Raw genomic sequence first — 15,312 nt, forward strand, 5'->3', positions numbered from 1 at the left:
TTGCAGGGGAGGCTGTGGAGAGCTGGGCCTGGCTCCCCAGTCGAGGTGTTCCAGCAAGTCGTGCTGGTAGCACATAGTGCACTGACCCTTCCGGACTGCGGCGGGCTCGGGCTCGATCGAGCGGCTCTGCAAAGGGGCCGTGCAGCATCGTCGGGAGGAAGAGAGAGAGAGAGGGTGGAGTGCACAGGGCGCGGTCGGTGCTCAAGAACAGGGCAGCGTGGAGAGGATAGAATGCGGGGAAGGAAAAGTGAGACGCGCCGAAGCCGCGGGTCGCCGCCATTACCCTGTAGAACGCTAGGAGCAGCGTGGCAGCAAGGGGAAGAAGGAAAAGCGCGGGAGGCGCCATTTTATTCCATTGGGGAAGAAGGAAAAGCGCAGGAGGCGCCATTTTATTACATTGGGGAAGAAGAAAAAGCGCGGGAGGCGCCATTTAAAATCACCCAAGATGCCGAAGAGTGGCAGTATCACTGCTTTCGACAACGAGGTAGAAGACTGGACCACGTATGTGGAAAGAATTGAAGTGTACTGCAATGCCAATGAGGTGGCCAATGGAAAGAAGTCGTCGGTATTATTAAATTTGATGGGCGCGAGAACGTACGGCCTATTGCGGAATTTAATTACCCCAGCTAAACCAATGGAGAAAAGTTTTGAAGAGATTGTTAATATCTTACAGGAACACCTAAACCCTACACCGCTGCTGATAGCAGAAAGATTCAAGTTCCATAAAAGAAACCAGCACAAAGATGAGAACAATGCTGACTATCTTACGGAACTACGCAAGTTATCAAAGCACTGTCAGTTCGGAGCAGGACTGGCAGACACCTTATGGGATAAGTTTGTCTGCGGGCTCCAGAGTGAAGGAACCCAGAAACGACTACTTTCGGAAAAGGACCTGACGCTAGAACAGGCTTTCAGCGTGGCAGTATCCTACGAAGCAGCAGCACGGGGAGCTGCGGAAATACAACAGCAACCACAAGAATACAGCGCTAACGAAATGGCGTATGGAGCAGAAAAGTGCTATCGCTGCGGCAGAACAACCCATGATCAGAAGGACTGCTGGTTTAAGGACAAAGTATGCAGGCAATGTGGGAAAATGGGACATATAGCAAGAGTCTGCAGGTCGGGAAAGAAAACCAACACTACAAGAACTACTAAGGAAAAGTACAAGAAAGTAAAAAAAATTGACAGACAGTAGTTCGGAAGATCAGGAGAGTGATAATGACTCCGGGAGCAGGAGACTAAGTTGTCTAAAGTTACACAACAGGATCAGCCCTAACTGTCATGAATCGACGAGACTACGAGCGGCTATTCTCACATATACCCTTGAAGGACACGTCCATTGTATTGAAGACATACACGGGGCAAAAAGTCTACCCCAGAGGAAAAATAAGGGTGCCAATTGAATACAACGGCAAGGAAACACAGAAACTGTATCTATATATACTACCGGATGGAGGACCACCACTATTGGGACGTGAATGGATCCGAAAAATACAATTGGATTGGCATTCCATTCAGGCACTAACTGTGACTGATAAAAAGGATGATGACGTCACACCTGGACGACTGTCAAAAATTCTAACTGACGCGAAAGAGGTGTTCCAACAAGGACTTGGGACTCTAAAAGGAGTAACAGCAACGATAAAAATCAAAGATAACGCAAACCCAAAATTTTTTAAGTCCAGACCTAGAGAGCAAATAATAAAAATGACAACAGAGAAGGTCATAGACTTAGGTAGCAGTGGGGAAATTAAAAACCAGAGCATGTCAGGAAGGGGCAGAAGGTATGGAGTAAAAGGTAAAGTAATAAAAAGGGCAAAAGCAGGAACTAAGTGTCACAAAACATATTTGAAAGTTCTCTATCTGAATGCACATAGCATTCGTAACAAAATAGACGAGTTAATGGCACAAATAACTACATATGGGTATGATCTTGTGGCCATTACAGAAACATGGCTGCAGGATGACAATGCCTGGGAATTAAACATACCAGGTTATTTAACGATCAGGAAGGACAGGCAGGAAGGGAGGTGGGGTGGCTATGTTAATAAAGGAAGGAATCACTGTAATACAGAGAAATGATATTGGGTCAAAAGATCAGGATAATGAAACAGTTTGGGTGGAGGTAAGGAATAATAAGGGGAAAAAAACACTAGTGGGCGTAGTCTATAGGCCTCCGAACAGTTGCAACTCTGTTGGACGGAGTATCAATCAGGAAATAGTTGAGGCTTGTAATAAGGGAACATCTATAATTATGGGGGATTTTAACTATCATATTAATTGGACAAATCAAATTGGGCAGGGCTGCCTTGAGGATGAGTTCATTGAGTGTATTAGGGATGGGTTTCTTGAGCAGTATGTAACTGAACCGACCAGGGGGCAAGCAACCTTAGATCTGGTCCTGTGTAACGAGACAGGATTAATTAAAAATGTCCTAGTAAAGGATCCCCTTGGAATGAGTGACCATAACATGGTTGAATTCCATATTCAAGTAGAGGGTGAGAAGGTTGGATCTCAAACAAGCATGCTAAGCTTGAATAAAGGAGACTATGAAGGTATGAAAGCGGAATTGAGTAGAGTGGATTGGGAAAATAGATTAAAGGGTAAGACGATACATGATCAGTGGTGTACATTTAAGGAGTTATTTTACAACTTCCAAAAACAATATATTCCACTGAGAAGAAAAGGGTGTAAAAGAAAAGACAGCCATCCGTGGCTAAGTAAAGAAATTAAGGATAGTATTCGACTAAAAACAAGGGCATATAAGGTAGCCAAATCTAGTGGGAGGATAGAGGATTGGGAAAACTTTTAAAAACTTTTTATTACTTTACCTTTTACTCCATACCTTCTGCCCCTTCCTGACATGCTCTGGTTTTTAAAATAACAAAAAGATTGATTAAGAAAGGGAAGATAGATTATGAAAGTAAATTAGCAAAAAATATAAAAACAGATAGAAAGAGTTTTTATAGTTATATAAAAAGAAAAAGGGTGGCTAAAGTAAATGTTGGTCCCTTAGAGGATGAGACCGGGAAATTAATGGTGGGAAATATGGAGATGGCAAAAACACTGAATGAATATTTTGTATCAGTCTTTACAGTAGAGGACACTAAGAATATCCCAACACTGGACAAACAGGGGGCTATAGGGGGGGGAGGAGCTAAACACGATCAAAATCACTAAGGAAGTGGTACTCGGTAAAATAATGGGAGTCAAGGTGGATAAATCACCTGGACCTCATGGCTTACATCCTAGGGTCTTGAGGGAAGTGGCGGTAGGGATTGTGGATGCATTGGTAATAATTTTCCAAAACTCCCTGGACTCAGCAAAGGTCCCGGCAGACTGGAAAACTACTAATGTAACACCCTTATTTAAAAAGGGCAGTAGACAGAAGGCTGGAAACTATAGACCGGTTAGCCTAACATCTGTGGTAGGTAAAATTTTGGAGTCCATTATTAAGGAGACAGTAACAGGACATTTGGATAATCATAATTTAATAGGACAAAGTCAGCATGGTTTTATGAAGGGGAAGTCATGTTTGACAAATTTGCTGGAGTTCTTTGGGGAAGTAACATATAGGGTGGATAAAGGGGAACCAGTGGACGTAGTGTATTTAGACTTCCAAAAGGCATTTGACAAGGTGCCACACAAAAGATTATTGCTTAAGATAAAAAATCATGGGATTGGGGGTAATATTCTGGCATGGATAGAGGATTGGCTATCTAACAGAAGGCAGAGAGTTGGGATAAATGGTTCATTCTCAGACTGGCAATCAGTAACTAGTGGTGTTCCGCAGGGGTCAGTGCTGGGTCCCCAACTCTTTACAATCTATATTAACAATTTGGAGGAGGGGACCGAGTGTAACATATCAAAGTTTGCAGATGATACTAAGATGGGAGGGAAAGTAGTGAGTGAGGAGGACATAAAAAAACTGCAAGGGGACATAGACAGGCTAAGTAAGTGGGCAGAGATTTGGCAGATGGAATACAATACTGGAGAGGTTATGCACTTTGGCAGGAAAAATCGCAGAGCAAGTTATTATCTTACTGGCAAGAAACTGGAAAGTACTGAAGTACAAAGGGATCTGAGGGTCCTGGTGCACGAAACTCAAAAGGTTAGTATGCAGGTGCAGCAAGTGATTAAGAAGGCCAATGGAATGTTGGCTTTCAATGCTAGGGGGATAGAATATAAAAATAGGGAGGTATTGCTTCAGTTGTACAAGGTATTGGTGAGACCGCACCTGGAATACTGCATACAGTTTTGGTGTCCATACTTAAGAAAAGACATACTTGCTCTCGAGTCAGTACAAAGAAGGTTCACTCGGTTAATCCTGGGGATGAGGGGATGGACATATGAGGAGAGGTTGAGTAGATTGGGACTCTACTCATTGGAGTTCAGAAGAATGAGAGGCGATCTTATTGAAACATATAAGATTGTGAAGGGGTTGGATCGGGTGGATGCGGGGAGGATGTTCCAGATGATGGGTGAAACTAGAACTAGGGGGCATAGTCTTAGAATAAGGGGCTGCTCTTTCAAAACTGAGATGAGGAGGAACTACTTCACTCAGAGGGTGGTAGGTCCATGGAAGATGCTGCCCCAAAAAGCTGTAGAAGCTACATCATTACATAAGTTTAAAACAGAAATAGACAGTTTCCTAGAAGTAAAGGGAATTAAGGGTTACGGGGAGCGGGCAGGAATTTGGACATGAGTCTAGGTTCGGATCGGACATGGCCCTGTGGGTAGCGGAGCGGGCCCAGGGGCCGTGTAGCCTGATTCTGCTCCTATTTCGTGTGTCTAATTCTGTTAGATTCAGGAGATGGTTCTGTGATAGTAGATTGGCGGTTAGGATCAGATCAGCCATGATCTTATTGAATGGCGGAGCAGGCTCGAGGGGCCGATTGGCCTACTCCTGCTCCTATTTCTTATGTTCTTATGTTCTAGACCGGTACCTTATGCGATCCGCCCAGCCGTTGAAGCAGAGCTGGAGAGTCTGGAGTGTTCGGGTGTGCTGTCCAAGGTGGACTGGAGCGAGTGGGCCACGCCCATCGTTCCTGTAATGAAGAAATCATTGCGCAGCACGCCTGGGGAACCGAAGAAGGTTCGCATCTGTGGGGACTTCAAGGTAATTGTGAACCCAGTCCTGCACACAGTACAATATCCACTTCCACGGATAGAAGATATTTTCGCCTCACTATCTGGAGGGAAACGCTTTACAAAGATTGATCTGGCCCAAGCGTATCTAGGTGGACAAAGCATCTAGGAAATACCTTACGAAAGACACTCACAAAGGCCTTTACCAGTACAATCGACTGGTATTCGGGGTAGCATCAGCCCCAGCTATTTGGCAGAGGGCGATGGAACAAGTCCTGCAAGGGATCCCGGGGACCCAGTGTTATTTGGACGACATCCTGGTTACGGGCGAAAATGACAGTGAACACCTTGCCAATCTGGAGCAGGTGCTCACGAGATTACAGGAATATGGGCTACGAGCCAACCGCCCCAAATGCGAGTTCTTCAGGAGACAAATCTCGTATTGTGGCCACATGATTGATGAGGAAGGGTTGCATAAGTCGCCGGACAAGATTGAGGCTGTAGTCAAGGCTCCAGCACCGGAAAATGTGTCGCAACTGAGGTCGTTCCTCGGGTTGGTGAACTACTACCATAAGTTCTTGCTGAATTTATCTACAATTCTGCACCCACTGAATGCCCTACTGCAAACTGGAGTAACATGGAAATGGAGTGATGAGTGTAAGCGTGCCTTTCAGAAATGTAAATGCCTAATCACTTCAAAAGAAGTATTGGCCCACTACAATCCAACACTACCGATTCGGTTAGCATGTGATGCGTCTCCCTACAACATCGGAGCGGTGCTGTCACACAAATTCCTTGACGGTTCAGAGAGGCCAATAGTCTTTGCGTCGCGCTCGTTAACCTCAGCCGAGCGTAACTACGCCCAGATTGACAGGGAGGCCCTCAGCCTGGTGTGGGGGGTGAAGAAGTTCAATCACTATCTGCATGGGCAGAAATTCACCCTACTGACTGATCATCAGCCCCTGGTCTCCATTTTTAACCCAAAGAAGGGCGTTCCGGTGATGACGGCGCAACGGCTGCAAAGATGGTCACTTTTTCTAGGGGCACATCAGTACGACATAAGAGTACAAGGGTACCAAACAGCATGGAAACGCTGATGGGCTTTCGCGCCTACCGTTGCCTACGGTAGAGGAAGCACCTGAAGTGGACCCTGTTGAGATATTCCATGCGACCATAGTCGAATGTCTACCTGTTGCAAACTCAAGTATAGAGAAGGAAACCCGAAATGACCCGACCCTCTCTCGGGTCTATGATTTGATGGTGAAGGGATGGCCAGCACATGGCGACTCACTGTTGCCAGCATTCTCGCCAAGGAGAGAACAGCTGTCAGTGTGCCGGGGGACCTTGATGTGTGGATCCCGAGTGGTAATTCCACCCAAGTTGAGAGAGAGAGTGCTCAATGAGCTTCATGAGGGTCATCTGGGAGGGGTAAAAATGAAGAGCCTAGCCAGGGCGTTTGTGTGGTGGCCGGGAATCGATAAAGAAATCGAGGATATGACCAAGAGATGCACAGGATGCCAGAAGGTCCAAAACGCTCCACCACAGGCCCCGCTACATCCATGGGAGTGGCCCTCATCTCCATGGCAACGGGTACACATTGATTTTGCTGGTCCATTTATGGACTCAATGTTCCTAATCGCTGTGGACGCCCATTCAAAATGGCCAGAGGTCATCAAAATGTCCTCCACCACCACGGAGAAAACTATTGCAGTCCTACGGACAATCTTCGCCAGGAATGGCTTGCCAGAACAGATTTGCTCCGACAATGGGCCACAGTTTGTGTCCGAGGATTTCCGGAGGTTTCTGAGGAATAATGGGGTGAAACATTACACATCTGCCCCATATCATCCAGCCACAAATGGATTGGCTGAGAGGTTTGTTCAGACCTTTAAAAAGGCAATAAAGGCAATGCATAATGACGACATACCACTACAACACAAGGTGGATAATTTCTTGTTTGCTTACCGAAATGCGACACATGCAGTCACCAACCAAACTCCAGCCATAATGTTCTTCAACCGAAGGCTAAGATGTCGCCTGGATTTGCTCAAACCAAACATAAGACGAGATGTTGAGGATAAGCAATTCCAGCACATAAATGAGAAGCCAACCAGGAGCTTCAAGATAGGGCAACCAGTCTTGGCCCGCGACTACCGAACAGAAAAATGGCAGCCAGGAACGATATGCACACAGCAGGGACCACTAATGTACACAGAGGGCATTGGAGAGAGCATCGTGAGACGCCATGCTGACCAGATTCTAGAGTCACAGGAACAAGTCAAACCCACACCACGAGCAGGTGCACCTGGTAATCAACCCGAAGTACAGATTGCATCTACCTCAGAAGCAGTGGTATTGGAAGCTGACGAACCAACCAATGACAATGAGCCAGAATCAACTCCGCCGCAAGAACAGGATACTCGAGAAAGGCGTTATCCAGTCAGGATCAGGAAGCCTCCTCAAAGACTGAACTTATAAATGATTATTTCAGTTGATGTATATAGTACAGAGAAAATTGTAATTGTAATTAGTTATTATTTAGTTGTTAAATGAATGTTATGTACTGTTTATCTAAAAGGGGAGGAATTGTTGTGTATGTACCTTTTAAGAGAAGAACTGATTCTATACTGCAGTACCGGCAGTGACCACCCCTGTATATAAAGCCATAGCAGGCTTCTGTACTTCAGTCTTGATTACTCTCTGTTCAGTAAATACCTGTTTTATTGTTCTCCTGCAGTCTGAGTATTATTGATCCTCGGACACTACAGCAATAACCTGAATAATAAAGATTTTCATTGCCAGAAGCTCCTTGTTTCTATTTGAATGAATAATCCAATCATTTCATTTGTCGTAATATCATACTGTCTGAAGTTCCTTAGATATTGAACTATCAGATTGACAATAGGTGGTTTTGGAGTTTTGGGTGTTGTACCCCTCTTAATCCCTTTGTGGCTTGTAATCACGTTAAAAGTTAAGCCTATCCTCTTGATTTCCCATTAATTGTTTATTTACAGGCAACTGAGGTGAAGGGAGAAAGAGAAACAGTAGGTAGGTATAATTACTGGTGTTTCCATATACGTAAGACAGACCGGTTTACCCTTGTTAGACTGCACTATTTGATAGCTGAATGAATTTGATAGATGTACATTTTATAACAAAGTATGAAGCAAAGCATGCATCTGTTGCAGCCATTCCCTTTGACCCGTGTTCACTGTTTTAAAAGACTAGAGTATTAAGAGCAGATGAATGTGGATTTTAATAATGCCAATTGTTAGAATTGATACGGGGAGAGCTTCACGCGTGGAGTCATCTACACTAGCTAATTACTTCAGCTTACAAAGTTTAAATTGAGGGTATAAAACCGCAGTAAACATTAGTAGCTCAGCCACATTGAATTCAGTTCACTCAGTTGTTAACCTGGAAAAACCGGTGGAAAAGTATGTTTCCACCATCACTAACGTCAAATAGAAATTGTAGCCCAAGGTATTTTCCGGTGATAGTAGAATTATTCTCTCAAGTTGTGTGATTTATGAATAGTGCCTGATGGATGTGGGATAAATTTCTCTACAGAGTCTACAGAGAAAAGAAAACAACAGAGTTGTGACAAAGACACATGGGGGAGGAAGCACAACTGCCATCATGATCTAGTGGAAAGCAAGCTGGCTAAGTTCAGCAAATAGTGAAGTTAATCATTATTTGCATCGATGTGCACTTATTCCTGGTGTGATATCGGATGCTTTGTTTTCTGGTATAGTCACTGCTTCTGTACTGGAACACTTTAATATACAGGAAGAGAACAGACCATTTCAGTTATTCTGGCCAGCCCCTGAATTAGAAACAGAATACACTGGGTTTCACTGGTTTGAAAAGTTGGCTGATTTCTTGATTGTTCATGGCTGGGGTGCCTCCAGACTATCTGGCTGCTTCTTACATAAAATCAATGAAGTCACTTAAGGATACACTTAGAATTAGAAGTGCATATGCGATGCCTTACTAATAATCTCCTGCTTGTGACCTGGTCCACAGGGGAACTGCCGTTCGGAAGAATGTCAGCATACGGTGCATCCAAAGCAGCGCTGGAGTTTTTTTCAGATATTTTGCGTCAAGAGATGAAACCCTGGGGAGTACAAATATCCATCATCCAACCTGGCGCCACCAAAACAGGTAAAATGCGTCATATTTAATTAGAACAACATATGCAGCTAACAACAATAACTTGCATTCATAAAGCATTCAGAACATAATAAATATCCCCAGATACTTCTCATAAGAATGAGTGGACACCGAGTAGTTTGTAGAATAGTTAAGAGAGATCATCAAAAGCACATTTATGATGAAGAGGCTTTTAAAGATAATGAGGTGAAGAGGTTTTGAGAGGTGGTTGCAGACAAATGTCCAAGATGGTTGAAAGCTCTACACCAATGGAGGGGGAGGAGATGCACAGGAGGATTGAAGCATTGTAGAGCTATCGAGGAATTTGTAAACCAGGATGAGTGTTTTGAATTCAGTGTACTGGTGAACAGAGACCCAGTGGAGGTCAGCCAATACGGAGGTGATGGGCAAGCAGAGCTTAGTGCTGGACAGGATACAGGCGGTGGATGAGTCTTGAGTTTGTGTAGGATGGAGCTTGAAAGACCTTTGAGGAAGATGTTGGAGAAGCATGGATTCAGAGGTAAGAGTATGGAGTCTTTGGCTGGAGCCAAATAAAATGTTTTGATTTGCCCAATATTTAATTGGAGAAAGTTCTGACTCATCCATGACTTGATGTCAGATAAGTAGTTTGACAACACACAGAGGTGGTGATGGAGTTGTGGGTGGTGGTGGAGAAGTAGATGTTGATGTTGTCAGCGTTCACGTGGAAACTGACCCTGTACCTAAAGACAACGTGCAAATGAGGAAAAGGAGGGGCAAGGATGGAACCTTGGCTATTGTGGAGATGAAAGTATAAGGACAGCTACAGCTGGAGTGTACTGGCTACATTGGGACAAGTAGGAGTGGAGCAGAGTGGGAACTGTCCCACAGAGGTGGACCGTGGAGGAGAGTGGCAGTCGAGGGTGGAGTTACCAGTCATGTTGAACATTGCAAAGAAGCTGAGTAAGCCACAATTACAAAGGATGTCACCGGTGACTTTGACTAGAGTGTTCTTGGTGGTGTGTGCAGGGCACAAGCTGGATTGAAACGATTTGAAAATTGAATTTTGGGACAGGTGGCATGAAACTGGGTAGAATGATGTGTTCAAAGACCTTGGAGATGACATGGGTGGTCAAGGGTGGGCTGTTTGAGGGGGTGATAATGGGCAGTTTGAAGGGGAGATTGAATGATGCCTGTGCAAAGTGAGCGATTGATAGTGGTGAGCATTGGGGCAGGAAGGGGTAGTTCGCTAACAATTTATCAGCCATCTATCTAAAATAACATTTTACCACAATACAACAAATTGATCAAAAGAAAGCCTGAAAATCAAAGGGAAAATAGCGTTGAGGCAGCAATGAGGAAAGGCCATCTTTCTGCCCTGCTGTTTAGGTTTGCTTAGACTGCAAATATTACCCTCTACTTAGCTGGATTCGTTCATTAGAAATTAGACACATGTAAAGTCTGTGACTCAATTGTTAAATGACAAAGACAAGATTATTAAATAAGAGAATGTAAACCTTTTTCCACGTTTTGTGTTTAAAGCTCAAGTTGGGAATGTCAACTTCTGGGAGCAACAACATAAAAAACTTCTGGATGGCCTCTCTCCAGAGCTTCTACATGACTACGGAGAAGAATATATTGCTGAAATACAGCAAAGGATTGTGACAATTGGTCCTTTTTTCCGACAGCATGTGGGCCCAGTAGTCGAAACAATTGTTACTGCTTTGTTAGCACAAAACCCAAAGCCTAGATACACCACTGAGTTTGTGATTGATGTGCTAAAAACTCTTTACTACTTCTTGCCTTCTTTGGTGTCTGATACTGTTCTTAATCAGGTTTTTATTGCACACAGACTCCTACCAAAAGGTGTAAGAGAGGGTAATGTCAGCCAGTAGAACGCTTATGTTCGTGACCTGTATATTGTATGTTATGGTTTCAAATTGTTAACCCTTAGTGTTAGGGGGATTAAATACGTGGGGATAGGGTGGGATATGTGTTGGTGTAGGGGTTATGGGGATCGGGTGGGATATGTGTCGGTGCAGGCTCGATGGGCCGAAATGGCCTCTATCTGCACTGTGGTGTTTCTGTGTTTCTGTGTATTCTGTCACTTTACAGGTGACACTCAATAAATTAGTTTAATGTTGAGATGAATGTTACTGTAAAATGCAAGTGTGTAAAGTAGGCATTGTAACTTTCTACCAAATGAAAGTGGGAAATAAATCAATATGTACTAGCAGTGAATAGTGAGGTTTCATAAAAACAGTTTAAGTATACCAGCACTGATTTTGTGGGTGGTGAAAAGGGTAAGGTAATGAGGTAGCATGATATTGTAGGTACACAGTGTGGACATACATGTTGAACTTCCTTCTTCACTGCTTCTGGGGGAATGTTTCATTTCTAGATACAGCAAAGAGGAAAACTAAGTGGAGACCCATTACGTCAGGTTTCCATCCCCACTGGGCCAAGATTATCTGGGGATTCCTGTGGTTACGGTACTGGGTTTGCGCATTGTAATGGTAATGAGGCAGGACAGGTCACTTCCCAGCCTCCCATCTCACTTTTTTCATCAGCTAACTGTCGGGTGCCGCAGTGGATGGACACCTGATGGTGGGACCCTTGCAAACCACTGGGTCTTTGGGGCTGATCTTGTGGCGGCCCAGAGCCGGCGGGTGCCCCGGGGCACTTGGTTTCCGGTCATGGCCCGCCAGCTCAATGCAAATGAGGCTCGGTCCTCAAACCGGATTGGGTTTCCCAGTGGGACTACCGGAAAATCCACCCCCAGATCTGCTGGAAAACCATTGGGACAGGGCCAGAAAGCCTAAACCACTGTGTCATACTTCAGTACGCTTATGGATATATTTACGTGGGATTTTGTATGCTAGATTTCTCTCCTGCTCTTTTTGTCATTGGATGTTGTCCTGCACTATGAATCTTGGCCCTTTCATCTATGTTTCCCAGTGAAAATAAGCAGTGATATAAATCAGCTCTTGTGCATTAATCTTGCTTTATTCTATTAGATTTGGCTTACTTGAAAACAAAGCTTTGAGAACACACTACCTTCAGTACTGCATTATCAAACATGCTTTATCATGTAACATGAAGATGTAAAGATCAAAGAAGTCCCATTTTGGGGGGAAAAAATCAAAAAGCCATTCAAAGGCTAACTGCAAATGTTTATAGAAACCCCCTTGGCTCTTTGTGAACCATTCTTTTACAAGTTATTTGTTGCACACAGACAGTTTTGACAGTTAATAAAAATTATGGAGCCTATGGTTTGTAAATCACTGGCAGCATAAAGCTTTTTTGGCCACCACAGAGACTATATCCAGTGCTCCAGTACCTTGTCAGAAGAGGACCAGCATGAGCAGGGAAAGGCCGCCTGTGATATCAGGTGACACGTGTCATCTGCATCAAATACCACTGCTCTGCTCTATAGTGGGTCTCTCGTACCAGACACAGATATCTGCTAATGACAGTAGAAATGTGCCTGAGGAGGCTTAGGTTTAGCAGCGAAGACTTCCACAAAACATACAACATCAATACAGCATTGCCTGTAGCCATAAAAGTCAATGTGGCCCTGCATCCTTCCAGGCAAGCAGTGGAGGTTGATTTAGTAGCCAGTTTGGTGCCTACAGATGTATCATGGAGGGCACTGATACATTATTCAATAGAGCCAACAATGTCATCGCTTTCAGCAACTGGCCAACTACAGCAATGAGCGAGCAACACAATTTTCAAGAACTGCTGACTTTTCCAGGACCAGAGGGCTATCTGCTCATACTTTGGTCCTAGGCACAATTCTCTGCCCTCCATGATCTAATAGTTTTTTTTTAAAGTTCAGTATTGACATAGTATGCAACCAACAGCACAGAATCAAGCAGGTCATGGCCTGCTTCTCTGAAACCCTCACTATGTGGCCGCGATTTTCTCATTGGTGTCGGGATGGGTGCGAGTCAGCTGGTTTCCGGGTTCCAGTCTCGCCCCCAGCTGCCTCTGCTCTACAGACGTGATTTCCCCTTGATTGGCCTTGTTAAGCCGGCCAATTAACAGGAAGCGGGTTTGATGACGTGTCATCTGCCGGTTTCCTTAAAGGGACCATGCACAATTTTATTTTGACAGTTGATTTTTTTAGTGTTTGACAGTGCTGACAACACTGACAATCACTGTACAAAGGTGAACTCTTGCACCCAGGCTCTCCAATGACTCCCTCCATATGCTTATGGAGGGAGTCACATTACGCAGGGAGGTTCTCTTCCCTTCCAAGGGCGGAAGAGACCCCCCCAGGACACCAACTTACCTTGCACCTCCACCCAACACTCTCTATCTACTTTATCACTTCCCCATTTCACTAGCCACCCCTCACACTCACCCACATTCTACTGCAAGCATACCAACTAACAACACACAAGGGTGGGCACTTGAGAGGTTTAGCCAATGTCCATGTGAAGTTTCTGGTAATGTGTTGTCATACAGTGACATCTCTTTTTCAAAAAGTGCCCCTTATTGAACAGATCTGAGTGCACATTGAGAAGTGTCTTACTGAGTTCCAGTGATTGTTCAGTCATAACTCCACCCCCGCCCCCCCTGCCCTGCTAATGTGTGTGCATGGAATGGCTTGGACATTAAAGAGCTGCTTCATGGTGCTGGTGTAGGATGGTGTCAAGCTGGCGCATCATGTTGCAGCCAAGGTTTACAGTGTCAAGTGAAGAAAGTCTGGCCATGGTGATGACATCAATGGCCTCCCGGCCAGCAATTTTATCAGGAGCAATGCCCTGTGTCCAGTGCAGCATCAGGTGATGGCGGCGAAGGTTGGTGATGTTGTTGTTGGGGATGATTGTGGAAGGATTCTGAGGACCAAGGTCTGATTGTTGCGGGAATAGATGGCAGCTGCAGGTGAGATGACAGAAGCGATCTGTCACTGGTGAGAGAGGTTCTCCCAATGAGGTGGTACTGGACATACAGTTGCATTTAAAAACTTGTAAGCTAAAGAAATCTGTATATGTATTAAAAATGCAGTAACAACATTTTCTTTGCTCTGAAACTCACTATGTGCAACATGGCATCCTTGACACCACTTCTGCAGCTGTCATCTTTTCACAAACATCAGACCAGATTCACAACATGCCACACTTACTTGGTGTGTTGTCCGGATGTCATAAAACCTGACCCAGAAGCTGGAAAATCGAAAAAGACCCTGAAAACTGCTCACAAGTACCTGTTAATAGGCAGTTAATTGCCTTTAATCTGTTTTCCACTGCTAGGTATCGGGTCCATTCGCAAATCGGGGACCCGACACATAGAAACATAGAAGATAGGAGCAGGAGTAGGCCATTCGGCCCCTCGAGCCTGCTCCGCCATTCAATGCGATCATGGCTGATCATCCAAATTCAGTACCCTGTCCCTGCTTTCTCCCCATATTCCTTGATCCCTTTAGCCTTAAGAAATATATCCAACTCCTTCTTGAATATATTTAATGAATTGGCTTCTACTGCATTCTGTGGTAGAGAATTCCACAGGTTCACCACTCTCTGGGTGAAGAAATTCCTCCTCATCTCTGTCCTAAATGGCCTACCCCTTATCCTTAGACTGTGACCCCTGGTTCTGGACTCCCCGACCATCGGGAACATCCTTCCTGCATCTAGTCTGTCCAGTCCTGTCAGAATTTATAAGTTTCAATGAGATCCCCTCTCATTCTTCTAAACCCCAGTGAGTATAAGCCCAAACGACCCAATCTCTCCTCATACGTCATTCCTGCCATCCCAGGTATCAGCCTGGTGAATCTTCACTGAACTCCCTCCATGGCAAGAACATCCTTCCTCAGATAAGGCGACCAAAACTGCACACAATACTCAAGATGTGGTCTCACCAAGGCCCTGTACAACTGCAGCAAGACATCCTTGTTCCTGTACTCAAACCCTCTTGCTACGAAGGCCAACATACCATTTGCCTTCTTAACCGCCTGCTGCACCTGCATGCTTACCTTCAGCGACTGGTGCACAAGGACACCCAGGTCTCGTTGCGCTTCCCCTTCTCCCAATCTATTGCCATTCAGATAATAATCTGCTTTCCTGTTTTTGACACCAAAGTGGATAA

At 44.7% G+C, this 15,312-nt stretch overlaps 1 protein-coding gene across 2 annotated transcripts in view; it reads left to right on the forward strand.

Annotated features, from left to right (window-relative positions):
• LOC147116399 (11-beta-hydroxysteroid dehydrogenase type 2-like) overlaps positions 1-14,243 on the forward strand; it is a 134,552-nt gene extending 120,309 nt beyond the window's left edge. For both annotated transcript variants that reach the window (XM_085991285.1, XM_085991286.1), the window contains exons 4-5: positions 9,115-9,252; positions 10,762-14,243. In XM_085991285.1, the coding sequence (XP_085847411.1) occupies positions 9,115-9,252; positions 10,762-11,114 (491 nt within the window). In that variant the 3' untranslated portion in view covers positions 11,115-14,243. The remainder of the gene's footprint in view (positions 1-9,114; positions 9,253-10,761) is intronic.
• Positions 14,244-15,312: the final 1,069 nt, after the last annotated feature.

The sequence above is a fragment of the Somniosus microcephalus genome, chromosome 6, assembly GCF_052327205.1.
Source record: "Somniosus microcephalus isolate GS21.2 chromosome 6, FLI_Smic_1.0, whole genome shotgun sequence".
Lineage (NCBI taxonomy): Eukaryota > Metazoa > Chordata > Chondrichthyes > Squaliformes > Somniosidae > Somniosus > Somniosus microcephalus.